At 42.3% G+C, this 27,339-nt stretch overlaps 1 protein-coding gene across 1 annotated transcript in view; it reads left to right on the forward strand.

Moving 5' to 3' along the window:
* Nucleotides 1-27,339, forward strand: part of ELMO1 (engulfment and cell motility 1) — a 475,397-nt gene that overhangs the window by 62,401 nt on the left and 385,657 nt on the right. The window contains exons 2-4 of the mRNA XM_044293583.1: nt 5,484-5,621; nt 9,282-9,322; nt 26,245-26,320. Coding sequence (XP_044149518.1) covers nt 5,544-5,621; nt 9,282-9,322; nt 26,245-26,320 — 195 coding nt within the window. The 5' untranslated portion in view covers nt 5,484-5,543. The remainder of the gene's footprint in view (nt 1-5,483; nt 5,622-9,281; nt 9,323-26,244; nt 26,321-27,339) is intronic.

The following is a 27,339-nucleotide window of genomic DNA, read 5'->3' on the forward strand; positions in this document are numbered from 1 at the left end:
GTGGCCACACCAGGTTTTCTGACCCCCCCCCCCCCCCCCCCGTACCCCCTCCAATAACACAGATATTGCACAATATAATATTATGTTTCAAATGCTTTATTGAAATTTTATAGCATCAGGAATGTATCATGATATACCAATGATAAAGGTATTTGGTACATACATATAATAAAACAAAGGAACAAAATAAAATTACTTGAACAAATATCCAAAGGAGATCTGACAGCGGTCATTTACAGGGAAGTGGTATAAAGTGTTACATCCATACATATTACAACCGAGCTAACAGTAAGTGGTACAGCTAAGGCTACTTTCACACTAGCGTTCGATCGGATCCGTTCTGAACGGATCCGATCATAATAATGCAGACGGAGGCTCCGTTCAGAACGGATCCGTCTGCATTATATTGGCATATAAAAGCTAAGTGTGAAAATAGCCTCGGACGGATCCGTCCAGACTTTCAATGTAAAGTCAATGGGGGACGGATCCGTTTGAAGATTGAGCCATATTGTGGCATCTTCAAACGGATCCGTCCCCATTGACTTACATTGTAAGTCTGGACGGATCCGCACGCCTCCGCACGGCCAGGCGGACACCCGAACGCTGCAAGCAGCGTTCAGCTGTCCGCCTGTCCGTGCGGAGGCGAGCGGAGCGGAGGCTGAACGCCGCCAGACTGATGCAGTCTGAGCGGATCCGCATCCATTCAGACTGCATCAGGGCTGGACGGAAGCGTTCGGGTCCGCTCGTGAGCTCCTTCAAACGGAGTTCACGAGCGGACAGCCGAACGCTAGTGTGAAAGTAGCCTAACACAAATAATACAAATATCAGAAATAAAAATACATAAAAACTCCTAATTAGGGATGAGCGAACTTCAAGTTTTGAAGTTTGAGTTCGGGTATATGCTGAATTGCGTGGTAATGGAATCCATAACACAATACAGCATATACCGGAACACGAAATTCAAAACTTGAAGTTCGCTCATCCCTATGCCTAATAAAATTCCAATAAAAACTGGTCTCACTGTGCTCATTAATATGTATACAGTATGTATGTTTGTATTTTTTTATTTATTTTTTATTGTTTGTGTTATTGTCTATGAATAAGGCTACATGCCCACGACCAGGCGTGTTTTGCAAATCTGCGGCTGCAATTTACGCAACGGGCGACCCATTATAGAAATGCCTATTCTTGTTCGCAAAACGGACAAGAATAGGACAGGTTCTATTATTTTTGTGGAGCAACAGATGCGGACAGCACACTCTACCACTTATTGCACAGTGTAAAATGATAATAATATCTGTTGTTCATTCCTTTGGTGATAAATGTTAATATGCTTCATACACTTTTTTTAAATTATTACTTTCAGAGCCAGTCCTAATTTTTGACCATATATAAAAAAAGAGAAACACAGTTTTTAACATCCCACTATGTGTTTGACTTGACACACAGGGGGATATTCCTCCTTTCATTTTCAAAAACAGCTCTGAAAAAGAAAAGGTAGACTCTGATTATGGTACTTTCACACTTGCGTTGTTTGATTCTGGCAGGCAGTTCCATTGCCGGAACTGCCTGTCTGCGGCAAACTGTATGCAAACGCATGTCATTTTTTCTGACTGATCAGGCATTTTTCTGACTGATCAGGATCCTGATCAGTCTGAAAAATGCATTGCAATACTGGATCCGTTTTTTTCCGGTGTTATCCGGCAAAACGGATCCGGTATTTATTTTTTTCACATTTTTAAAGGTCTGCGCACGTGCAGACCGGAGAACCGGATCCGTCAATGCAGGCATTAGAATGCCGGAAACTGATCAGTTCTTTTCCGGTATAGAGCCCCTAGGACGGAACTCTATGCCGAAAAAGAAAAATGCTAGTGTGAAAGTACCGTAAGCCAGTTTTCTTTTGCACCAATTTTGATAAATCTCCCCCATATTCTAGGCCAGGGGTCTGTAACCTCTGGCACTTTAGCTGTTTTGAAACTAAAACTCCCAGAATACTCCTTGCACTCTTATGGGAGTTACAAGAACAACACAGTAAGTGTACATGCTGGTAGTTGTAGTTTCACAGCAGCTGGAGTGCCAAAGGTTGCTAATACCTGGTGTAGACTATTTAAGTATTATCCATTCAAGGGCTCATACTCATTTAATATAAAAATCTAAAAAGCCATGCCATACTTGTGTGCGCCTTCACGTCCACTGCATGCTGTGTTGTAGTGGTATTTGCTCCTAGAAGCATTGGTGCAGTGTGCAGGGCAGCACATGGAGTACCTACAGCCCCCTAACATGAAACCTCTGCCCTTGGAGTGCCTACAGGCCTGTAAGGCTAGTTTCACACTAGCGTTCGTCGGTCCGCTCGTGAGCTCCGTTTGAAGGAGCTCACGAGCGGACCCGAACGCCTCCGTCCAGCCCTGATGCAGTCTGAATGGAGCGGATCCGCTCAGACTGCATCAGTCTGGCGGCGTTCAGCCTCCGCTCCGCTCGCCTCCGCACGGACAGGCGGACAGCTGAACGCTGCTTGCAGCGTTCAGCTGTCCGCCTGGCCGTGCGGAGGTGAGTGGATCCGTTCAGACTTACAATGTAAGTCAATGGGAACGGATCCGCTTGAAGAGGTCACCATATGGCTCAATCTTCAAGCGGATCCGTCCCCCATTGACTTTACATTGAAAGTCTGAACGGATCCGCTCAGGCATCTTGCGCACTTAGAAAATTTTCTAAGTTATTAATGCAGACGGATCCGTACTGAACGGAGCCGCCGTCTGCATTAATATGATCGGATCCGTTCAGAACGGATCCGATCAAGCGCTAGTGTGAAAGTAGCCTAACACTGAACTTCTGCCCATGGAGTGCCTACAGCCCCAGTAACACGGAACCTCTGCCCATGGAGTGCCTACAGCCCCAGTAACATGGAACCCCTGCCCATGGAGTGCCTACAGCCCCAGTAACACGGAACCCCTGCCCATGGAGTGCCTACAGCCCCAGTAACATGGAATCCCTGCCCATGGAGTGCCTACAGCCCCAGTAACATGGAATCCCTGCCCATGGAGTGCCTACAGCCCCAGTAACATGGAACCCCTGCCCATGGAGTGCCTACAGCCTCAGTAACACGGAACCCCTGCCCATGGAGTGCCTACAGCCCCAGTAACACGGAACCCCTGCCCATGGAGTGCCTACAGCCCCAGTAACACGGAACCCCTGCCCATGGAGTGCCTACAGCCTCAGTAACACGGAACCCCTGCCCATGGAGTGCCTACAGCCCCAGTAACACGGAACCCCTGCCCATGGAGTGCCTACAGCCCCAGTAACACGGAACCCCTGCCCATGGAGTGCCTACAGCCCCAGTAACACGGAACCCCTGCCCATGGAGTGCCTACAGCCCCAGTAACACGGAACCCCTGCCCATGGAGTGCCTACAGCCCCAGTAACACGGAACCCCTGCCCATGGAGTGCCTACAGCCCCAGTAACACGGAACCCCTGCCCATGGAGTGCCTACAGCCTCAGTAACACGGAACCCCTGCCCATGGAGTGCCTACAGCCCCAGTAACACGGAACCCCTGCCCATGGAGTGCCTACAGCCCCAGTAACACGGAACCTCTGCCCATGGAGTGCCTACAGCCCCAGTAACATGGAATCCCTGCCCATGGAGTGCCTACAGCCCCAGTAACATGGAACCCCTGCCCATGGAGTGCCTACAGCCTCAGTAACATGGAATCCCTGCCCATGGAGTGCCTACAGCCCCAGTAACATGGAATCCCTGCCCATGGAGTGCCTACAGCCCCAGTAACATGGAACCCCTGCCCATGGAGTGCCTACAGCCTCAGTAACACGGAACCCCTGCCCATGGAGTGCCTACAGCCTCAGTAACACGGAACCCCTGCCATGTACATGATGCCATAGGATCTGTTCACTTGTCTGTTCTGTCAGGTTTCCATTGCTTTCTGATGCACTATTGTTACCAGTAAACCAAATACCCATTAGAACAAAGGCCTGGATGATACTGTGATGCCTATTATGACTTTTATATTTCACTACTTCATACTGTCAAATGTGGCCTTACTGGAAAGACAACTTGATGGTTAATAGATATATTGTGTGTCAGTTAGATCGCTGTATGGATTCCAGTAAATCAGGCATGTCCAAACTGCGGCCCTCCAGCTGTTGCAAAACTACAACTCCCAGCATGCCCTAATAGCTTTAAGCTATCTAGGCATGCTGGGAGTTGTAGTTTCGCAACAGCTGGAGGGCCGCAGTTTGGACATGCCTGCAGTAAATGAAGTCATTCCATTGTGGTCATATGTTCACAGTGTATTTCCAGCACAGGTTTCTAGGAATATTAAAGCCCTCAATATCATCATATCGTGTCGTTTATGACTTATAAAGCACATAACTGCTTTCAGACATCCCCAAAAAATGTTCTGTTAGGAGTTGAGATAAATTGTGACAAAATTCCCAGTATATCTCAATATATTGATGCAGATAAAGAGAAGGCAAAGAATTAGATTTTCTCTTGGTGCACAAAGCTTCCATGTGCTATTACAATAAATGGAGCTGGACGTGGTCACGTCTGCTGTCTGACAGTAAAAATCTAAGTTGGTTATAAAGTTACTCCTCCGGTTCATTAACCAGGTCACCAGGTTTGTTCAGCAGGACCTAAATAAATCAGTATTGCAGATATCTGTGCTGCCACAATTTGTGCCACGTTTCTGAAATTTAGCATAATGTTTGATAAATTTGGTGCATCCAACAGATGTTGCTCCACTTTTCACACCACCCCTTCACTGGCGTAAGATAGCGGTAGAGAGTGGTGTAAAAATATAAAATATCTCCAGAAATCTGGAGTGCAGGACTTGCTAAATCCCCCTCCCCTAACGTTACACCCCCAGCACTGCTGGTCCTTATGTTTTTTTTCAGGAGAACATGACTTCTGGTATGTAGCAATAAATCCATTGGGGAGGATTTATCATGCCCTGCGCTCTAGCTCACTCTGGCTTCAAAAATTTGCTTCGCTATGTGATTATTGTTGTTTTTTTTTCTTTTTTCTTTGAGCTGGCTTGCACACAAGTTTTGTAACATTTTGGATTTGTACACCACACACTCTAGTTTTGAAAAGTGGGTGGGAAAGTGGATGTGGCTACCCATGTCAATTAATATCACTCTACGTTCATCACTGTGACGTTTTAAAAGAATTGCAAAAAAAGATCACAAGTCACTCCAATGGGGGGCATAAAAAAACAGTTAGGTTTAAAGATGGGCCAAATTTCATTAATAACTTGCAATATTTGATACATTTGGTGTAAAGTACATCAATCCAAACTCAAGCAAAACGGACTTCAAATGTTACTCTTATGATAAATTTCCTCTATTGACTTTAATGGGTCAGTTTCCAGTGTGGGTGCTGTCTGTTCTAAACATGAACGGCTCGAGTACATGAGACCTGTAGCATAATTTTGCATGTTTAATATACTCTTCCCCATCTCTTTATTTCTAGGTGTGGATGATCCTGAGTGCGTTCTCTAAGTAACTTCCAGCCCTTCTATACACCGTCACAATGCCACCTCCCTCAGACACAGTGAAGGTGGCCATTCAGTGGCCTGGAGCTTTCCCAAAGTTAATGGAAATAGATCAGGTAGGTCTTGAAATGATATGTATGATAAATGAAATGTTTGTGCTCTCTGAATTCAGGAAATAAGTCTCACCCCACAAAAACTTTTATTTCCTGTTTTACAACTTGGAGAGGTGGCACCTTTTCTCTAAAAGAGAGCTTATTTGCATACTTTTTCCCCTGAGAAGCATTGCATGGTGCATACAGTGCCTTGAAAAAATATTTATACCCCTTGAACTTTTCCACCATTTTTTCACGCTACACCCACAAACCTAAATGTACCGTATTTTTTGCATTATAAGACGCACCCAATGATGAGACGCACCCCAGGTTTTAGAGGAGGAAAATAAGATTTTTTTTTTCATCAGACCTCATATCAGATCCTCAGATCAGACCCCCATAAATATCAGGACATCACATCAGACCCCCATATCAGCCCTCCATGTCAGACCCCCAACAGACCTCACAACAGCCCTTTTCTTTCAAACCACCATCAGAGCTCAGATCAGCCGTTTTCTTTCAGACCCCCATCAGACTAAAATGAAAAACTTCTCTTACCTCTCCTGCACCGCGGCTCCGCTCTGGGTCTGGCGGTGTGCTCCCCTGTCTTCTCTGGCCCACGCTGCACTGTCACCTGTTTGCTCACCATGTCCTGGCGCTGTACGGGGTCAGTGAAGCGCGGGCCCTAGCAAGGAGACCAGGGAGGGTGAGTATTGGAAGCGCTTGCAGCACTTCTTCCCCGCTCCCGGCACCTAATGCATACTAGTGAGCGCTTTCATAATGGAAACGCTCACTAGTATTTGCTTTATAAGATGCACAGCCATTTTTCCCCTACTTTTGGGGGAAAACGTGCTTCTTATAAAGCGTAAATACAGTATTTTATTGGGATTTTATTTGTTAAACCAGCACAAAGTAGCAAGTATATGTGAAATAAAAAGAAAAAGAAACATTTTTAATAAATAGAAATCTGGAGAGTGTGTTGTGTATTTGTATTCAGCCCCTGAGTCAGTACTTTGTAGGACCACCTTTCACTGCAATTACAGCAGTCTAGACATCAAGAGGCTAAAATTGTTGCCCATTTTTTTTTTTTTTTTTTTTTTTTTTGCAAAATAGCTCCATGTCCCAGCTAAAGAAAAGCATCTCCACAGCATGATGCTACCACCACCATGTTTCACAGTGGGGATGGTGTGTTCAAGATAATGTGCAGTGTTTGTTTTCTGCCACATATAGCGTTTTGCATTTAGGCCAAAAAGTTCAACTTTGGTCTCCTCTGACCCAAGCACCTTCTTCAACATGTTTGCCTTGACCCCTACATGGCTTGTGGCATACTGCAAACGGGACTTCTTGTGGCTTGCTTTTAAAAATTGCTTTCTTCTTGCCACTCTTCCATAAAGGCCAGATTTGTGGAGTGCATAACTAATGGTTGTCCTGTGGACAGATTCTCCCACCTGTTCTCCATGGTGACCATTGGCCTCTTAACTACTTATCTAATTAGTTCCCTTGCCTGGGCTGTAAGTTTAAATGGATGGCCATGTCTTGGGAGGTTTGCAGTTGTGCCATACTCCTTCTATTTTTGGATGATTGATTGAACAGTGCTCTGTGAGATAGAGCTTTGGATATATTTTTTTTTATACCCTAAGCCTGCTTTACACTTCGCCACAACTTTATCCCTGACCTGTATGGTGTGTTCCTTGGTTTTCATGATACTGTTTGATCACTAATGTTCTCTAACAAACTTCTGAGGCCTTTACAGAAGAGCTGTAGTTATACTGAGAATAAATTACACTCAGGTGGACTCTATTTACTAATTAGGTGACTTCTAAAGACAATTGGGCACATTGGATTTTATTTAAGGGTATCAGAGTACAGGGGACTGAATACAAATGCATGCTACATAAAATACCAATAAAATACATTTTAAGTTTGAGGGTGTAACTTGAAGAATGTGGAAAAGATCAAGGGTTATGAATACTTCAGGGCACAGTAAGACTCCTCACAAAGAGAAATACTGTAGTACCTTCCCACAAGTCTATTGCCTGATGAAGAGACAGCAATCCTAATGCATATGGCCTTGTTCGTCAGTCCAGCTGCTTACAGAGATGTATTCAAAATGATTGCACATGTGACGCCAACACAAATGTGAACAGATGCTGAAAAGTACTTACCCTTACATTTCTTTTGTGCAAAGAAACTGCTATCCAAGTGTGTAGACTTGGACCATTTACTTCTTTGTTTTCTGCTCATTCTCTCTCTTGTGATGTAATTTCTTAAATTACATACTGGGAAAATGTGCCTCTCTGCTTCAATAAGAGCTCCCAAGTACAATGCATAACACCTGCACCTGACCAGGTGGCCAAACAACGACAAATGGGAATTTTTCTTTTAGGTTAGTTAAATCATGGGATATTTTATTAGATTGGGTCATGGTGGTGAAACAAATTATGTTAATCTCTTATTTTTAAACTATATGCTTGTGTATGTATGTATATACTGTATGTGTATATATATTTTAGTTTTTAATTTTATTTGTGTATATATTTTTTTTAAAAATCTTTATTCAAAAATGTTTTAAATATGTTCTTACATAGCAGTCGGGACATGTCGAGCCTTGGGCCCTACAGAAGACCCCCAGCTGCTATGCCAAGTACTCAGTTCCATGCTGTTGCGTTTGCAGGTTGCTGATGGGAGGACAGTGAGCTCCCCTCCATCTGTCTAGCCACTCAGATGCTACAGTCTACATTGACCTCTGCATCTTAGGGGTTAATCTACCACGATTGGAATTATCTCCAATCCTAGCAGAGGGTGTCGGGCGCCTCATGTATAATAAATCCGGCGCCCACGAACCATGGCACTCTTCATGGGAGCGCTGCTTCCTCTTCATTACACTGCTGGCCTTGCAGCGACGGTGCAGTGTGATTATAAGTACTCGCTCCATTCCAGTGAATTGAGTGAGTACTTGTAATTACATTGCACCGCCGAGACTTCCAAGACGATGGGTAGTGTAATGAAGAGGAAGTAGCACTCGCATGGAGAACCACCTCCTCTTCAAACAGCTGGTGGGGCTGCTTGGTGTTGACCCCTGCCTATGAGATATAGATGACGTCAATATACAAGTACCCCCTCCCCCGTTATTTGTCTATCCTGTTGATGGTTAATAAATAATTTTCCTGGGATTAACTGCTTGATAAAGTCATCACTAGAGATAGTTTGTTATAATGCAACATTCATCTCATGCACACGAGCGTAATCGCTCAGTGCCCATGCCACGGACCACAAATAGCGGTCCACAATGCATGGGCACTGGCCCTGTGTACTCTGTTACGACCAAAGATAGAACATGTTCTATCTTTTTGCGTTGCGAAGGAATGGTGCTTCCCTTTGCTTCCGATCCGTTCCTCTGCTTCGTAAAAGATAGGTGAAATCCTATCTTCGTTCGTATGTTGCGGATCGCGGACACATTCAAGTCAGTGAGTCTGCATCCGCAGTACAAAGTGCTCATGGCTGGTGCCGTATATTGCGGTCCAGTCGTTTTGTGGTCTGCAATACGAGCACCACGGCCATACGGTCGTGTGCATGAGCCCTGAATCTTGAACTATGAGTGATTAGCTGTGTAAAATAATGTTATGATCCATGAATATTTTAAATACCTGTCCTAAAAATTGCCTGTATTTATTTGCCTTCTAGAAAAAGCCTTTATCTGCAATAATAAAGGAAGTGAGTGATGGGTAAGTGCGAATGGCTTCTTGAAGAAGACAACAATTATTTATTTTACAATATATACAAAATGAGATCACTGTATGTTACACAATTACGATAATTTACCTTCTTATAGGTAGTGGTTCAGTGGTTTTAAATGTGAAGTGCATGTGTATACGGTCTCCTTGTGCAGCCTCCACTTCTGCTGCCTTGTAATACATCGCTTTGAAGAATGAAGAACAGAACCCTGTCAGGGTTTTATAACCACCTTATGAGTCCATTCACACGTCCATAGTGTATATTGGATCCACAATACACCCAGCCCGCACCCCCATAGAACTGCCTATTCTTGTCTGTAATTGCGGACAAGAATAGGACATGTTCTATTTTTTTTTTCGGAGCCGCGGACCAGAAGATTGGGGGCGCGCTCCAGAAATGCGGATGCAGACAGCATACTGTGTGCTGTCCGCATCCATTCCTGCCCTATAGAGAATGAATGGGTCCACACACAATTTGCAGAACGGATGCGGACACATTTACGGACGTGTGAATGTACCCTTAGGGCAGGTTCACACGTGAATGATTCACTGCAGATTTGCTGTTGCAGATTTCCATGCAGCAAATCTGCAGCATTGTACAGTACCAGCAAAGTACCAGCATTTTTAGCGTCTCTAATTCGTGGCAGATAAAAATCCTCAGGAGAAACTGACCTGAGGTGCGGATTTTAAATCTGCAGCATGTCATTTTATACAGCAGATGTCATTGTGGATTTTACCCTTTCCATGGCAAACTATGAGACTGCGTCTAATCTGCACCATTTTAGCTGCAAAATCAGTATTTTTTTCTGCTGCAGATTACAAGCAGAAACACTGCAGATTTTCTGTTGCAGAAAAACATTAGCTAATCAGTCACGTGTGAAACTACCCTACGGCCAGGAGTTTTGCTAATTTCCCCAGTGGGAAGAGCCAGACCAGGAAGAGGAGAAATGTGAGTTTTTATTAAAGATGTATATGCATATGTGCATAAGCAGAGCTGTGTGTGTGCAGTAGAGCTGTGTGTGTGTGCAATAGGGCTGTCTATGCAGCAGACTGTGATATGTACGTAGCAGGGCTGTGCATTATGTACGTGCTGTAGAGCCGTATGTGTGTATCTGCATGGAGTTTGTATGTTCTCCCCGTGTTTGAGCAGGTTTCTTCTGGGTCCTCCAGTTTCCTCCCACACTCCAAAGATACATGTACTGATAGGGAACTCAGATTGAAAGCCCCATTGGGGCTAAACTGCTATGGACTGTCAGCGCTATATTTGTGAGTAATAAAAAATCAGTTCTTGTAACTTCCAACATCACCAACGAGAACATTCATTTGCACAATTCACTCCTGATCCACTGACCTTATCCACACAAAGAGAGCTTGTCTTTAGTTGTTTTAGTGATGTCAGTTCTTTATTTCATTTTTGGATCAGTAGTTTATAACATATAAATCTCACTTCTAAAAAAATATATATATTTGTTTTTAGGGCCATAATGTCAAAGTACAGGTTTGTATTTGGCAATGCTTCTGCTCTAGGTCAGGCCAATGTGGGTGTTTCAGTGTTACACCCATACAGCAGCTAGAAAAGAAAGGAGAAACAATCCATTGGATACTTTAAAACTGTTTCACAGCCTTGCAATAGGATGAACTGTATTTTTCACCCCATAAGACACATTTTTCCCCCCTGAAAGTGGGGGGAAAATGTCCCTGCGTCTTACGGGCTGTGCAGTGGCTGCGCACAGCGTGAGGGTGCTCTGTGACCTTACGCTATGCACGCCAGGTCACAGAACAGCCGACATCAGGAGGAAGAAGAGCGCGGGCGGTGAGGAGCGGCGGTGTCCAGGAGCAGGAGAGGCAAGTGTTTTTTTATTTCATAAAGTATGAGGCTGCTTGGGGCTGATCTGAGGCAATGGCGGTGGATGAGAGGCATAATGGCTCATAATGAGGGCGGATGAGAGGCATAAGGGCTGATGAGAGGCATAATGGGGGCTGATGAGAGGCATAATGGGGGCTGATGAGAGGCATAATGGGGGCTGATGAGAGGCATAATGGGGGCTGATGAGAGGCATAAGGGCTGATAATGGGGGCTGATGATAGGCATAATGGCTGATAATGGGGCTGATAAGAGGCATAAGGGCTCATAATGAGGCTGATGAGAGGCATAAGGGCTGATATGGGGGCAGAGGAAGCCACATTCCATACAGTTGCCGCAATCGCTGTTGATCATGGTATCTGAGGGGTTAAAGAGGACCTTTCACCAGAATTAAACTTCTAAAGTTACTATACAGGCATGTAGAGCGGCGCCTAGGGACCCCCCTGCACTTACTGCTATCCCTGGGCGCCGCTCCGTTCTCCCGGTATAGCCTCCGGTATCTTTACAGTTAGGCTCCACCCAGGGGAACCTGCCGGCGCCTCCTTCTCCCATGCTGCAGCGCTGGCCAATCACAGCGCTCAGCCTGAGAGGCTTTTTTCTCTCTCAGGCTATGAGCTGAGCGCTGTGATTGGCCAGCGCTGCAGCATGGGAGAAGGAGGCGCCGGCAGGTTCCCCTGGGTGGAGCCTAACTGTAAAGATATCGGAGGCAATTACGGGAGAACGGAGTGGCGCCCAGGTATAACAGTAAGTGCAGGGGGGTCCCTGGGCGCCGCTCTACATGCCTGTATAGTTACTTTAGAAGTTTAATTCTGGTGAAAGGTCCTCTTTAAATGACAGGGTTCGGCGCAATCACCATCCCTCATAATTGCGACCGGATGTCTGCTGCATTATACAGCATGCACCCACTGCGTATTGCTCGGGCTCACTGCAGCAGCACGCTCCATACAATACCTCAGCCGCCGTGACGTACTGATATGTTAAAAAGGGGTTAAAGAGGGATTGTGCCAGCAGGACACGTCTCAAACCTGTGGTAATCAGCTGTTATCTCTCAGGGCATCTGCACATTTATTTGGGTTCATGCACATGACCGTTGTTGTTTTGCGGTCCGCAAAACACGGATACCGGCCCTGTGTGTTCCGCAGTCTGAACGGCCAGCCGTAATAGAACAGTTCTATGCTTGTCCGTAATTCGGACAATAATAGGACATGGTTTATTTTTTGGCTGAACAAACATACGGACACATGAAATCTTAATGTTTTTTTTCTCTGCTGCCCCATTGAAGCGAATAGTTTCACATACAAGCCTAAAAAGCAAATGGACGTGGACAAAAAATACGTTTGTCTACAAGAGTACTTACTGTACATTGATGAGAATGTATCTTAATGGGGTTCACCACTGCATGTTGTTAGCTGCACATGGGCTGGGACCAGCACATTCATGCAGTTAGTAGTTATCATTAGTAAACCATCATCACCGATGTACATTGGTTTAACCCCTTAAGGACCTGCACCGTACATGTACGGAGCAGATGTCCGTGACCTAAGGACCAGCGCCGTACAGTGGCAGGGGTCCGGCAGTCACTGATAGACGGCGCATTAACCCTTGCATAGCCGCAGTCAGTGCTGACCGCAGCACGTGCAATGTGTGCAGAGGCAGAGAGCTTCCATCGGGTCCCCGCGCTGCCTTCCTTAGGTATCGTGGCTGCCTTCCAGGAGAGCCTGTGAGATCCAGCCCCCTGGATCTCACAGGCAAGCAAGCTGTAAGTGTATTACAGTCTGTAATACACTTACAGCCAATACATCACAATACAGAAGTAAAAAAAAAAATTGTCCTTTTCCCAAAATAAACTAAAAAAAAAAAAAAATGGGGAAAAAAGAAACGTAGACATATTGGGTATCGCTGTGTCTGTATTGACCAGCTCTATAAAAATATCACATGACCTAACCCCTGAAATGAACACAGTCAAAAAATAAAATAAAAACTGTGCAAAAAAAAAAACACATTATTTTTGTCACCTTACATCACTAAAAGTGCAACACCAAGCCATTTAAAGAGGCGTATGCCCCCCATAATAGCACCAATCTAACCGTCACCTCATTCCGCAAAAAATAATACCCTACCTAAGACAATCGCCCAAAACATTAAAAAATGGCTCTCGGAATATGGAGACACTAAAACATGATTTTATTTTTTAAATGATATTATTGTCTAAAACATATTAGGTATCGCCGCGTCCGTAAGAACCTGCTCTATAAAAATATCACATGACCTAACCCCTCAGATGAACACCGTAAAAAAAAAAAAAAGAAATTGTGTCAAAAAAGCCATTTTTTGTCACCTTACATCACAAAAAGTGTAATAGCAAGCGATCAAAAGGTCATATGCCCCCCAAAATAGTGGCAATCAAACAGTCATCTCATCCTGCAAAAATTATACCCTACCTAAGACATTTGCCTAAAAACTGAAAAAACTATGCCTCTCAGTCTATTGAGACACTAAAACATGATTTTCTTTTATTTAAAAAATATCATTGTGTAAAACTTACAGAAATAAATAAAAAAGTAGACCTATTTGGTATTGCCGCATCCATAAGAACATGCTCTATAAAAATATCACATGACCTAACCCCTCAGATGAACACCGTAAAACAGTGTAAAAAAAAGCCCCAAAATAGTACCAATCAAACCAATCAAAAAATCCTGAAAAAAATGAGCCCCTACACAAGACAGTCGCCCAAAAAATTAAAATCAACTACTGCTTTCAGAATGTGGAGACACAAAAAATGTTTTCTTTAAAAAAAATGCTTTATTTATGTAAAACTGAAACAAACAACCCAAAAAAGTTGTCACATTTGGTATTGTCGCGTCCGTAACTACATGCTCTATAAAAATACCACATGATCTAACCTGTCAGATGAATGTTGTAAATAAAAAATAATAAAGTGCCAAAACAGCTATTTGTTGTTTCCTTGCCTCACAAAAAGTGTAATATAGAGCAACCAAAAATCATATGTACCCTAAAATAGTAAATAAATCGTTACTTTTTTTTTTTTTTTTTTTTTTTTTAATTTATTTATTGGGAAAACTACAAAACATTTGCAATAAAAAAGTTTTTACAATCTCTCAATTCTTAGTGACCCAAGTAATTATATATAAATATATTCCACTCATCTTTTCATAGTATTTAGAAAACCCTCCCCTCCCTCCCTCCCAGTTTGTGGTGCGTCAAAGTAGGACCCCTATATATGAAACAACTTGATCTCAACTAACCAGACCTCCAACCACCCCATATCCTACTCCATTGGTATTCATTTTCCCTCCGTCTATATAAAAAATTTTCGTAGTTCTTTACCTTATCAATTAAATTTATCCATGTGTTTATGTCTGGAGTGGATCGGGCAAACCAGGTGCGGCTGATCAAAACTCTAGCCAACATCAGTACTCTACTCAGGAGAATCTTTTGATACTTATGATTTTTTAATTTGGAGAGATCATTGAGAACAAATACTTGTGGTTCAAAAGGAATTCAAATTTTTAGTGTACACATAATACAGTTATTGATACCATTCCAGTAGTTTATAAGTTCTGGACAGGTCCATATCATATGGAGAAAGTCTGCTCCTACAGTGTCACATTTGGGACAGTTGGACGTGTCTCTTAGCCCGCATTTATTCATCCACAATGGAGTAATATATAATCTGTGGCAGATATAAAATTGTATCAGGACATGGTTAAAGTTCTGGGATAGTGACGATAGATTCCCAAAAATATTCTCCCACCCTTCTATTTGTACATTCGGACAATCCACCTCCCACGCTTTTTGTCCTGGTGAGTGTATGTCACTAAACCGTACCTTAAGTAATAACTTATATATATTTGAAATTTTTATTCTAGAAAGTGTACCCCCTACCCAATCATTCAGAAAGGATAAATTATCTATATCCAACATCCGCTTATCATCCAAACTAGATAATACAGAACGCAATTGGAAATACCTAAACCATGAAAGATTTTTTATATTTTGTGTCATTTCTATATAGGGTTTAATTTCTCTATCTTTAACTACCTGTGAAATATATAAAATTTTATTCTTCTGCCAAAATGTGTCAGCTGCAATTTCATCCAGCCTTTGTAAATGCAAATTATGCCAAAGAGGCGTAAATGTGAGTGAACCCTTAACCTTCAACCATGTCCTAGTTATAGCCCACACCTTAAGGAGTAGTTTTATAGTCTCTCTATAGCCTTGCTCATAACTCTTCAATAGGCCAGATTCCAACAAGGAAAAAATATTATTGTGGGCGTGACTAGTTACCAACTTCCCCAGTAGTGCGCTATGCTCTGATTCATAGCATCTCAATAGCTGGGCTGCAATAAAGTACCCCTTAAAGTAGGGGAGATTTAAACCCCCGCACTCCACTGATTTATACAAATACTCCAACTTAATTCGAACTCGCTTTCTTCCCCATATTAAATCATTAATTAGTCTCTCCATAAGTTTAAAATGTTTGTCTTGTATCCAAATAGGTGTATTCCTGAGCACATAAAGAAATTGTGGTAGTATCACCATTTTAACTAGTGAAACTCGATCAGCTCTAGATAGGGGAAGTTTCAGCCAGATTCCTATTTTAGCTCTGATCTTTACCATTATGGGGATCAAATTAAGTTCTACAAAGTTTTCGACCCGAGACGATATAGTCAAACCCAAATATTGAAAAGTATCAACAATATCCAACTGTGTAACAGGAGCCTCTTTCTGTGGCAGGGGGTCTATTGGGAGCAGACTGGTCTTGGCCCAGTTTATAAGAAGACCAGACACCTCACCAAATAATTTAACCATTTGAATGATCCTAGGGAGAGTGGTTTCCGTGTGATCTATAAAAAACAGAACATCATCTGCATATAATGAGATGCGATCTTGTATTCCTAGCGTACCAAATCCTTTAACCTGATCATCCTGCCTGATGGCCATCGCAAGGGGTTCGATATATATATCAAATAATAAGGGAGATAATGGGCAGCCCTGACGGGTGCCTCTGTTTAACTCGATACTACTACTCAAAATTCCATTAAGACTCAATTTAGCCCTTGGAGATCCATACAATAACCTAAGAGTACGTATAAACCTCTCTCCAAAGCCCATCCTAACAAGAACCTTCCAGAGGAAACGCCACTCCACCCTGTCAAAGGCCTTAGAGGCATCCAATGACAGGATGGAGCGGGCGGTCCCCCCAGGGGCCTGGATATTAGAAAAGAGCCGATGTAAATTATGATGTGTACCCTTATTTTTAATAAAACCGCTCTGATCCGGATGGACTATGGAGGAGATAACCCCAGAGAGCCTTGTAGCAAGGACCCTCGCCAAAAGCTTTACATCTGCATTAAGCAGTGAAATTGGTCTATAAGATTCTAGATCTAGAGGGTCCTTGCCTTTTTTTGGAATTAGTATCACTGTAGCCTCCATCATTGAATCTGGCAACCTCCCATCCTCCATTGATTCAGCAAAGACCTCCAATAATCTAGGAAAAATACAGTCCCCATATTTACTATAAAATTCATATGGAAGCCCGTCTGAACCAGGAGTAGAATTAGCTGAACCTAATTTAATAGCTCCCTCAAGTTCCTGAATTGAGACCTCCAATTCTAATGCTTTCTTTTGAATCTCAGTGATAGTTGAAAAGTTGATCCTATCTAGATAGAAATCTATCTTATCATCTGTAATATTAGAATCAGCCTTGTACAGATCAAGAAAATAATCAAAAAAGGCCTTCTCCACCGGACCCTGTCCAGTAACTATTCTACCATCCCTCACTCGAACCTTGTCTATATGTTTTTTAGGTTGTTGATTGGAGATTACTCTGGAGAGGAGCTTACCGGGTCGCCCAGACTCTGTAAAATATTTTTGCCCTTTAAAGAAGAGATTCTGTTGAGCTTTATCCAGTAAAAAATTAGCATATATTTGTGTGGCTTTTTGCATATTTTCCCTATTATTCTCCGTCTTATTTATATGGAAGGATTCTGTCGCTGAGATTACATGTTTTTCTAGATTTCTCTGTTTTTTTCCATATTCCCTTCTAAGATTCGTGATATTACTAACCATCAATCCCCTCATGTACGCCTTAAAGGTATCCCATACCACTTGAATTTTTGCTGAGCCGTAGTTAATATCCCAGAATCGGCCTATTTCATTTCGAATTATTTCATGTGTCTTTATAACTGATAACCAGTAAGGGTTTAATCTAAAGGGAGGTTTTGGTGTATATCTTTCCTGAGAGAAGCATAATTCAAGTACTAACGGGGAGTGATCAGATATTGACCTTGTTTCATATTTCATTTGTTTTATCAGTTTCACATATTTGCTATTTATCAGTACTAGGTCTATTCTGGACAATGATTTGCCTGCTTTACTAAAGCATGAAAAAACCCTTTTCCCCTGTCCCAGAGACTCCCAAGCATCTTCAAATCCAGCCTCCAGACAAAACCGTGCGAGGGGAGACCCCTGGACCGGGCTGTCACTCCTAGCACTCATAGAGACCCTGTCACATAGAGGATCGATGACACAGTTAAAATCACCAATAATCAATGTTGGACATTCTGGCCATTTATCCATGAATAATAGAAGAGAATTAAGAACCAGAAGAGAAAATGGCGGAGGGATATAGACAAAGGCCAAAATACATAACTCTCCCCCTAACCTGCAATATAGAAAAATAAATCTCCCCTGTTGGTCGACAGAGGATGCCTCACAAACGAAGTCAATAAGTCTATGTATCAACACCGTAACACCTCTCGAGTAGTTGGAGAGGGTAGAATGATACGTGTGCGCAGCCCATCCCCTGTCGACCACTCTAGTGGTCTCCTCAGTAAGATGGGTCTCTAGCAGGCATACTATTGCTGGTAGATGGGCCTGAGTCAAGTCAAAAACTGCTTGTCTCTTACCTCTCTCCCCCAAACCACGTACATTCCAAGAAAAAATTCTAATCATCGTCATCAACAATGGTTAAATGGAAGATCAGGAGAGAGGGAAAAAGGAGAAAACAAGAGGAAAAAAAAAGAAAATAATAAACTGAAAAAAGGGGAACCACACCCACTTTGACGCCCCACAACCCAACCCCCCCCCCCTCACCCCCCTCCCACAGGCAATCCACCACATATTGTAGTAGATTTCTTTCCTATGACCAACCCTCGACCCTCCCCCCACTCAACCACCCCCACACCGCCATTATGAAGCAAAGAAAACTACATTTAGGGGTATGAGCCCCTTATAATACTAATTATTCCCGCCAGATCGTAACCCAATTGGGTCATCGCTTGTTTCGCTCAATCCAATCCGCGGCTTCTTCTGAGGTATCAAAAAAAAGGGTTTTATCTTCAAAAATAATCCGCAATTTGGCCGGGAATATAAGAGAATATTTAATATCCCTTTCTCTTAGTCATGAATGTGCGTCTCTTTTCTTGTATTTCTTTCGAAAAATCAGGAAAAAAGGCCAGTCTAATCCCGTTATACACAACCGGTGAGGATTCCCTCGCCCTTCTCAGGAGGACATCTCTGTCCCCTGTAGTCAATGACTTAGCAAGGATTGTCCGAGGTTGTCTCCCTGGAATTGGTTTTCCTCCTGGGACCCGATGAGCTCTTTCAATCATAAAAAGAGGAGAAAATGACTCTTTACCAAAGTTCTCAAGAATTAATTTCTGTACAAATTCAGTTGGATTTTTTCCTTCCTCACCCTCTGGAATCCCTATTATTCTCACGTTGTATCTTCGTGACCTATCCTCCAGGTCCACTACCTTTTTCTTCAGGAGATTATTTTCCACTTTAAGTATAGAAACTTCCGTATTTATTTTTTTGGATTCCTTCTGTATAAGGGTGACGGAACTTTCAAGGGTGTTGACTCTGTCTCGCATTTTGGACAATTCATCTTTTATTAGTCCCACATCAACTTGAATAGATCCAAGTTGGGTTGTAACCACCTGTATTAAATCCCCGTTCTGTTTAACCGCTAGGAGTATTTCTTCCAGCGGGGAAGAGTTATCATTAGGGATAGCTTCCCCCATTATTCCATCTTCCTCTTCAGGGTATCTAGCGCCTTTTTGTATTTCTCGCTCAGTTACCTCTGATTCATAATTTTTTTTTTTCAAAAAATTCCTTTTGTCCGCCCCTCGTATTGACCCTTGGGGATTTCAGAAACTGGTCCAGTTTTGTTGGTTCAGCAGTTCTGGACCCGTGTTTCTGACCTGATAGATCAGTCGAACGCCTAAAGGCTTTTGGGCCCATATCTTATTCCTCTTTATTCCATTTTATTATTATTTTTTTTAATATTTTTTTTTTTTTTGGAATATTTATTTGGTTTTTTTCCCCCTTATTCCGCCTCCTTCTCTCCTTTAAATATATATCTTTTCTTCTTTGCTCTCCTTCTTTCTCTTTTTTTTTTTTTTTTTTTTTTTTTTTATTCTTTTTCTTTTTTCCTTTTTCCTTATCCCCCTTCCCTTTTTTTTTTTAGTGCCTTCTTCTTAGTTCTGTTTTTCTTCTCCTTTTTTTTTTTTTTTCTTTTTTTTCCTCTTTTTTTTTTTTTTTTTTTTTTTTTCGCTCCCCCCCCTTTTTTTTTTTTTTTTTGTGTCCACTCTTCTTTATACTCTTTCTCCTCTTATTTTTTTTTTTTCCCCTCCACCTTATACTTTAAAACTTTAAAGTTCACTTTCTTGTAATCATATGCAACTTAATCAAACTCCGTTCAAGGTTAGTTGGCGTCAGCAGTCATGAGGAGGTTAGTCACTAGAGGAGAGAAGCTTATCGTCTTCTCCAACAAACCATCAGATAAGGGGAACACAGGTAGGGGGAACACAGAGGTTACTCACTGACACCAGAAAGGGAGGTAGCAGATCAGGCAGGAACCGGAGGCACGTTCCACGGGGGTAAAGGAAAAAAAACCTCCAGACAGCAAACTGTTCACAGCGACATGGAGGGCAAGAAAGGAGGCAGGAGCCGCAGGAGCGGCAAAATCAGGAACGGCAGAATCGACAAAGAGCCGGAGGCAGCCCCCACATCCGAACCCGACAGCCGATAGCAGCAGCGTGGCAGGCTTGGGCAAAAGGCAACAGCGCCACGGTTCAACAGCGCTGATCACACGGTCCCGGTCGCAGAGAGGGTAGATGGAGGATTCGGCAGAAAGACGCCAGCATAATCGAAGCGGCAGCGGGGTAGCTGAGCAGCGGGGAAAGCCGGGAGCGCGACGTCCACTACGTCATCACGTCATCCATGGACAGACCACATTTAATGATTAAAATATCACATGATTTAAAATAAATCGTTACTTAACTGGAGTGTTAACCAGTCAAACAAATGGTATTGTATACGGCATCCATAGTTATTGAAAGTATAATTGAAAAAGTGGGATTGCATTGCCTTAAAAAATAACTTTTAATAGTCTATGGTCTCTAAACAAAAATAGTTTGTTTAGAGACTGCAAACATACGTAGTCATTCACCACCAGCGGAAAAGGTAGAGAAAGAATGGCAGGTGTGAAATGTAAACACCTGCTAGGAGGCTGAGTTTAAGAAACACAGGGATACCAATAAAGAGGGAGACAGATGCTGGGTCTCTTCCCCTAATGTATCCCTAGATTCTAGCTCAAAGTGATACCCTCCCTGTGTGTCCCTTGCAGGCAATAACAGTGACTGCCCAGCTTCGTCAGAAATGCAAAGGTATCACTCATCCCAGGACATACAGATCATAGGTATCAGACGTACACATAGCCCCGACACGTTTCACTGGCAGTCAGCCAGGTCATCAGGGGAACTATATACAAGACAAGACAAAGTATACACCTGTACACAATTAGAGAAGTATCCAATCCACGGCGCTTCCAAGTTTACTGGAGCCAGCACGGGAAGCAACAGTATTGTGAGAAAAGAACTGATACTTAACTTCTCAATGTGCAGCGATTCAGGGTCAACTCCTCCTGCGTATGGCAGTGTGCGCCCGTGCTGGCGTTCCTTTAAACCAGCGCGGGCCTTGAATAGATCCGCCCCCGGTTTAAAGAGATCCGGTTTAAAGGAACGCCAACACGGGCGCACACTGCCATACGCAGGAGGAGTTGACCCTGAATCGCTGCACATTGAGAAGCTAAGTATCAGTTCTTGTCTCACAATACTGTTGCTTCCCGGGCTGGCTCCAATAAACTTGGAAGCGCGGTGGATTGGATACTTCTCTAATTGTGTACAGGAGTATACTTTGTCTTGTCTTGTATATAGTTCCCCTGATGACCTGGCTATGTGTACGTCTGATACCTATGATCTGTATGTCCTGGGATGAGTGATACCTTTGCATTTCTGACGAAGCTGGGCAGTCAGTTATTGCCTGCAAGGGACACACAGGGAGGGTATCACTTTGAGCTAGAATCTAGGGATACATTAGTGGAAGAGACCCAGCATCTGTCTCCCTCTTTATTGGTATCCCTGTGTTTCGTAAACTCACCCTCCTAGCAGGTGTTTACATTTCACACCTGCCATTCTTTCTCTACCTTTTTCATTGGTGGTGAATGACTATGTATGTTTGTAGTCTCTAAACAAACTATTGGGCCTACTATTTTAACCATTGACTACTAAAAGTTATTTTTTAAGGCAATCCTACTTTTTCAAGTATACCCTAAAATAGTACCAACAAAACTGCCACCTTATCTCGTAGTTTACAAAATGGGGTCACTTTTTTTGGAGTTTCTACTCTAGAGGTGCATCAGGGGGTCTTCAACTATGACATGGCAGCTTAAAATTATCCCAGTGAAATCTGCTTTCCAAAAACCATATGGCGTTCCTTTCCTTCTGCGCAATGCTGTGTGCCCGTACAGCAGTTTACGACCACATATAGGAGGTTTCTGTAAACTACAGATTTTGAGTTTTGTTTGGCTGTTAACCCTTGCTTTGTTAGTGGGAAAAAAATATTGAAATGGAAATTCCATTAATTCTTGTGGAACACCTAAAGGGTTAACAAAGTTTGTAAAATCAGTTTTCAATACCTTGAGGGGTGTAGTTTCTACAATGGGGTAATTTATGGGTGTTTTCCACTATATAAGCCCCACAAATTGACATTATAATTAAAGTGGTCCTTAACCCCTTAAGGACACATAACGTACCGGTACGGCATGTTTTACCGAGTCCTTAAGGACACATGACGTACCGGTACGTCATGGCTTTAAATAGCGATGCCGGCGCCGCGGGGGTTAATCGGAACGGGATGCCGGCTGAAATCATTCAGCCGGCATCCTGTAACAATGCCGGGGGGGGGTCATTTGACCCCCCCGCATCGAAGATCGCAGAAAACCGCAGGTCAATTCAGACCTGCGGTTTGCTGCGCTTTTTGCAGTTTCTGATCCCCGCGGTCCCTGACCGCGGGGATCAGAAACTTTAGAGTGCCTAAAATCAATATCGTACACCCCCCCCTGCACCCCTGCATGATTTGATGGCGGCGGGTGGTGCAGGGGGGGTGTCGCAGGCGGTGGGGGCGTTGCGGGAGGCGGGCGGTGCGGCAGGCGGGATCGCGATCCCCCGCCCGCCTCCTATTGCGTAATCGTTGGTGTACAGTGGGTATACCAGGGTGCCAGCACATTGCTGGCACCCTGGTATAAACGGCTGACATCGTTGATGCGATGTCAGCCGTTTAACCCTTTCCATACAGCGGTCCGTACGGACCGCTGTATGGAAAAGGTTAACAGTAAGAGGGAGCTCCCTCCCTCTCCGATCGGGGGGCTGCTGTGCCTTTGCAGCCCCCCGATGGAGAGGGAGAGAGCCCCCAGAGAGCCCCCCGAAGCCCCGTCCTCACCCTTCCCCGTCTGCGAAGTTCTGACCATAACTGAGCAGACGGGGAAGGTTCCCATGGCAACAGGACGCCTGCTCAGGCGTCCTGCTGTCCATGGTGCTGAACAGATCTGTGCTGAAAGCATAGATCTGTTCAGTGTAAGTAAAATACAGTACAGAAACCTATATAGGTTCTGTACTGTATTTTACAGACATCAGACCCACTGGATCTTCAAGAACCAAGTGGGACTGGGTCAAAAAATAAAAAGAATAAGTGAAAAAAGTTAAGATAAAAAAAAAACATTTATCACTGAATAAAAATTAAAAAAATAAAATAAACTACACATATTAGGTATCGCCGCGTCCGTAACGACCTGATCTATAAAACGGCCATGTTACTTTCCCCGCACAGTGAACGCCAAAAAAATAAAAACTATGAGAAAATTGAAATTTTGCCTACCTTACTTCCCAAAAAAGGTAATAAAAGTGATCAAAAAGTCGCATGTACGCCAAAATAGTACCAATCAAACCGTCATCTCATCCCGCAAAAAATGAGACCCTACTCAAGATAATCGCCCAAAAACTGAAAAAACTATGGCTCTTAGACTATGGAAACACTAAAACATCAATTTTTTTTGTTTCAAAAATAAAATCATTGTGTAAAACCTACATAAATAAAAATAAAGTATACATATTAGGTATTGCCGCGTCCGTATCGACCGGCTCTATATAAATATCACATGACCTAACCCCTCAGGTGACCACCGTAAAAAAAAAAAAAAAAACGGTGTAAAAAAAGCTATTTTTTTCCATCTTACGTCACAAAAAGTGTAATAGCAAGCGATCAAAAAGTCATATGCACCCCAAAAGTGCCAATCAAACTGTCATCTCATCCCGCAAAAAATTAGACCCTACTCAAGATAATCGCCCAAAAACTGAAAAAACTATGGCTCTCAGACTATGGAGACACTAAACAATTTTTTGGTTTTAAAAATGAAGTTATTGTATAAAACTTACATAAATAAAAAAAAATTGTATACATATTAGGTATCGCTGCGTCCGTGACAACCTGCTCTATAAAATTACCACATGATCTAACCTGTCAGATGAATGTTGTAAATAACAAAAAAAAAACGTGCCAAAAAAGCTATTTCTTGTTACCTTGCCGCACAAAAAGTGTAATATAGAGCAACCAAAAATCATATCTACCCTGAACTAGTACCAACAATACTGCAACCCTATTCCGTACTTTCTAAAATGGGGTCACTTTTTTGGAGTTTCTACTCTAGGGGTGCATCAGGGGGGCTTCAAATGGGACATGGTGTCAAAAAACCAGTCCAGCAAAATCTGCCTTCCAAAAACCGTATGGCATTCCTTTCCTTCTGCGCCCTGCCGTGTGCCCGTACAGTGGTTTACGACCACATATGGGGTGTTTCTGTAAACTACAGAATCAGGGCCATAAATAATGAGTTTTGTTTGGCTGTTAACCCTTGCTTTGTAACTGGAAAAAAAATATTAAAATGGAAAATCTGCCAAAAAAGTGAAATTTTGAAATTGTATCTCTATTTTCCATTAAATCTTGTGCAACACCTAAAGGGTTAACAAAGTTTGTAAAATCAGTTTTGAATACCTTGAGGGGTGTAGTTTCTTAGATGGGGTCGCTTTTATGGAGTTTCTACTCTAGGGGTGCATCAGGGGGGCTTCAAATGGGACATGGTGTCAAAAAAACTGTCCAGCAAAATCTGGCTTCCAAAAACCATACGGCGCACCTTTCACTCTACGCCCCGCTGTGTGGCCGTACAGTAGTTTACGGCTACATATGGGGTGTTTCTGTAAACGGCAGAGTCAGGGCAATAAAGATACAGTCTTGTTTGGCTGTTAACCCTTGCTTTGTTAGTGGAAAAAATGGGTTAAAATGGAAAATTAGGCAAAAAAATGAAATTCTCAAATTTCATCCCCATTTGCCAATAACTCTTGTGCAACACCTAAAGGGTTAACGGAGTTTGTAAAATCAGTTTTGAATACCTTGAGGGGTGTAGTTTATAGAATGGGGTCATTTTTGGGCGGTTTCTATTATGTAAGCCTCGCAAAGTGACTTCAGAGCTGTAGTGGTCCCTAAAAATTGGGTTTTTGTAAATTTCTGAAAAATTTCAAGATTTGCTTCTAAACTTCTAAGCCTTGTAACATCCCCAAAAAATAAAATATCATTCCCAAAATAATTCAAACATGAAGTAGACATATGGGGAATGTTAAGTCATCACAATTTTTTGGGGTATTACTATGTATTACAGAAGTAGAGAAACTGAAACTTTGAAATTTGCAAATTTTTCCAAATTTTTGGTAAATTTGGTATTTTATTATGCAAATTTTTTTATTTTTTTGACTTTATTTTACCAGTGTCATGAAGTACAATATGTGACGAAAAAACAATCTCAGAATGGCCTGTATAAGTAAAAGCGTTTTAAAGTTATCAGCACTTAAAGTGACACTGGTCAGATTTGCAAAAAATGGCCTGGTCCTTAAGGTGAAAATGAGCCTGGTCCTTAAGGGGTTAAAGTGGGTTTTGGAAATTTACTTAAAAATTTGCTTCTAAAATTCTATGCCTTATAAGATCCAAAAAAATAAAATAACATAAAAAAAGGATGCAAATGTGAAAGTGGATATATGGGGAATGTAAGGTAATAACTCTATGATATATCACTATCTGCCTTAAAAGCAGAGAAATTCAAATTTTGAAAATTGCAAATTTTTCCAAATTTACGGTAAATTTGGGATTCTTTTTATAAATAAAGGTGAATTGTATAGACAAAAATGTTTCACTATCGTGAAGTACAATGTGTCGCAAGAAAACAATCTCAGAATGGTTTGGATAAGTAAAAGCATTCCGAAGTTATCACCACATAAAGTAACACGTGCCAAGTTTCCAAAAAACGGCCTGGTCCTTAAGGTGAAAAATGGCAGGGTCCTTAAGGCGTTAAAATAAATCTACGGCGAGATCTTAGCATCCATGTGAGGTACAGGGCTGGGTCTAGCTTTGTTGTCCAGAAAAGTGAAGATTTTTTTAAAGACCCAAATGATTTTACATTTTTTTTAATTCTGGTATGGATTTCTAAGAAACATCATTGAATTTATAACTTGTTTAACAAAACATTGGAGCTTTGTTAAAACCCTATTGTTTCACCATCATTGTAAAAAAAACTCTTGAATGGGACTAGTCAGCACTATTTTAAACCCAACATAAAATTCACAATTTTACATTTTAGGTGGTCAATTATTGAGAATCATGAAGACCTGGCACTTCAGTATGCTGATGGCTCTGGATTTTATATCACCGAAAAAGTAAGTGACTTTTTGACTATCTACAAGCAGTTTGATAGTTAGAATGATCTTTTCAGATTAGCTTCATGCTCATAAAGCTTTGTCAGTTTGTACCATTTCGTATTATCCTGTATGTATTTACTTGCTTTTGACATTGATGAATACGTAGAAATAAGTGACTCTGCATCTGTGTCTTATACTTTTCAATGTATCCATTTATCATTATGCATTTCATCCAGCTATCTATAATCTCCATTTATTTGTTTATTTGTTTATTGATAATTATTAACACTGTATGAGATTCTGCCAAAAAACATGAATTCTAAAATGCATGTAATCATTTTATTTTGAAAAGCAGTGCCTCGTGAGTATCATTGTATCAGTGTAATAAACATGGTTTAAAGTAGGGATTGACCGATATAGATTTTTTTTTTTTTAGGGCCGATACCGATAATCTATGAATTTTCAGGCCGATAGCCGATAATTTATACCGATATTCTGTGAATTTTCATTTTTTTTAAAAAATTATTCGTACACATCTGCTGAAAATGAATGTTTGTTAATGTGTTTTTTATTTTTTGTAAATCTTTATTTTTCATTTGTAATTAATATTTTGGTGTGTGTGTTTTATATGTATATATTATTTTTTTTATACTATTAGCCTCCTTGGGGACTAGAACCCTTGTCCTATTCACCCTGATAGAGCTCTATCAGGGTGAATAGGACCTCACACTGTCCCTGCTGCTCTGTGCTTTGTGCACACAGCAGCAAGGGAGCTATGGCAGCCAGGGCTTCAGTAGCGTCCTGGCTGCCATGGTAACCGATCGGAGCCCCAGGATTGCACTGCTGGGGCTCCGATCAGAACTGAGGAGGAGGGGACCCTGTGGCCACTGCCACCAATGATTAATACTGGGGGGCTCGGGGGGGGGGCGCCACGGCGCCACCAATGTCTTTAATACTGGGGTTGGGCGGGGGGCGCACTGCACCACCAATGATTTATACTGGGGTTGGGGGGGGCGCACTGCGCCATCAATGATTCA

This window comes from Bufo gargarizans, chromosome 5, assembly GCF_014858855.1.
Source record: "Bufo gargarizans isolate SCDJY-AF-19 chromosome 5, ASM1485885v1, whole genome shotgun sequence".
Lineage (NCBI taxonomy): Eukaryota > Metazoa > Chordata > Amphibia > Anura > Bufonidae > Bufo > Bufo gargarizans.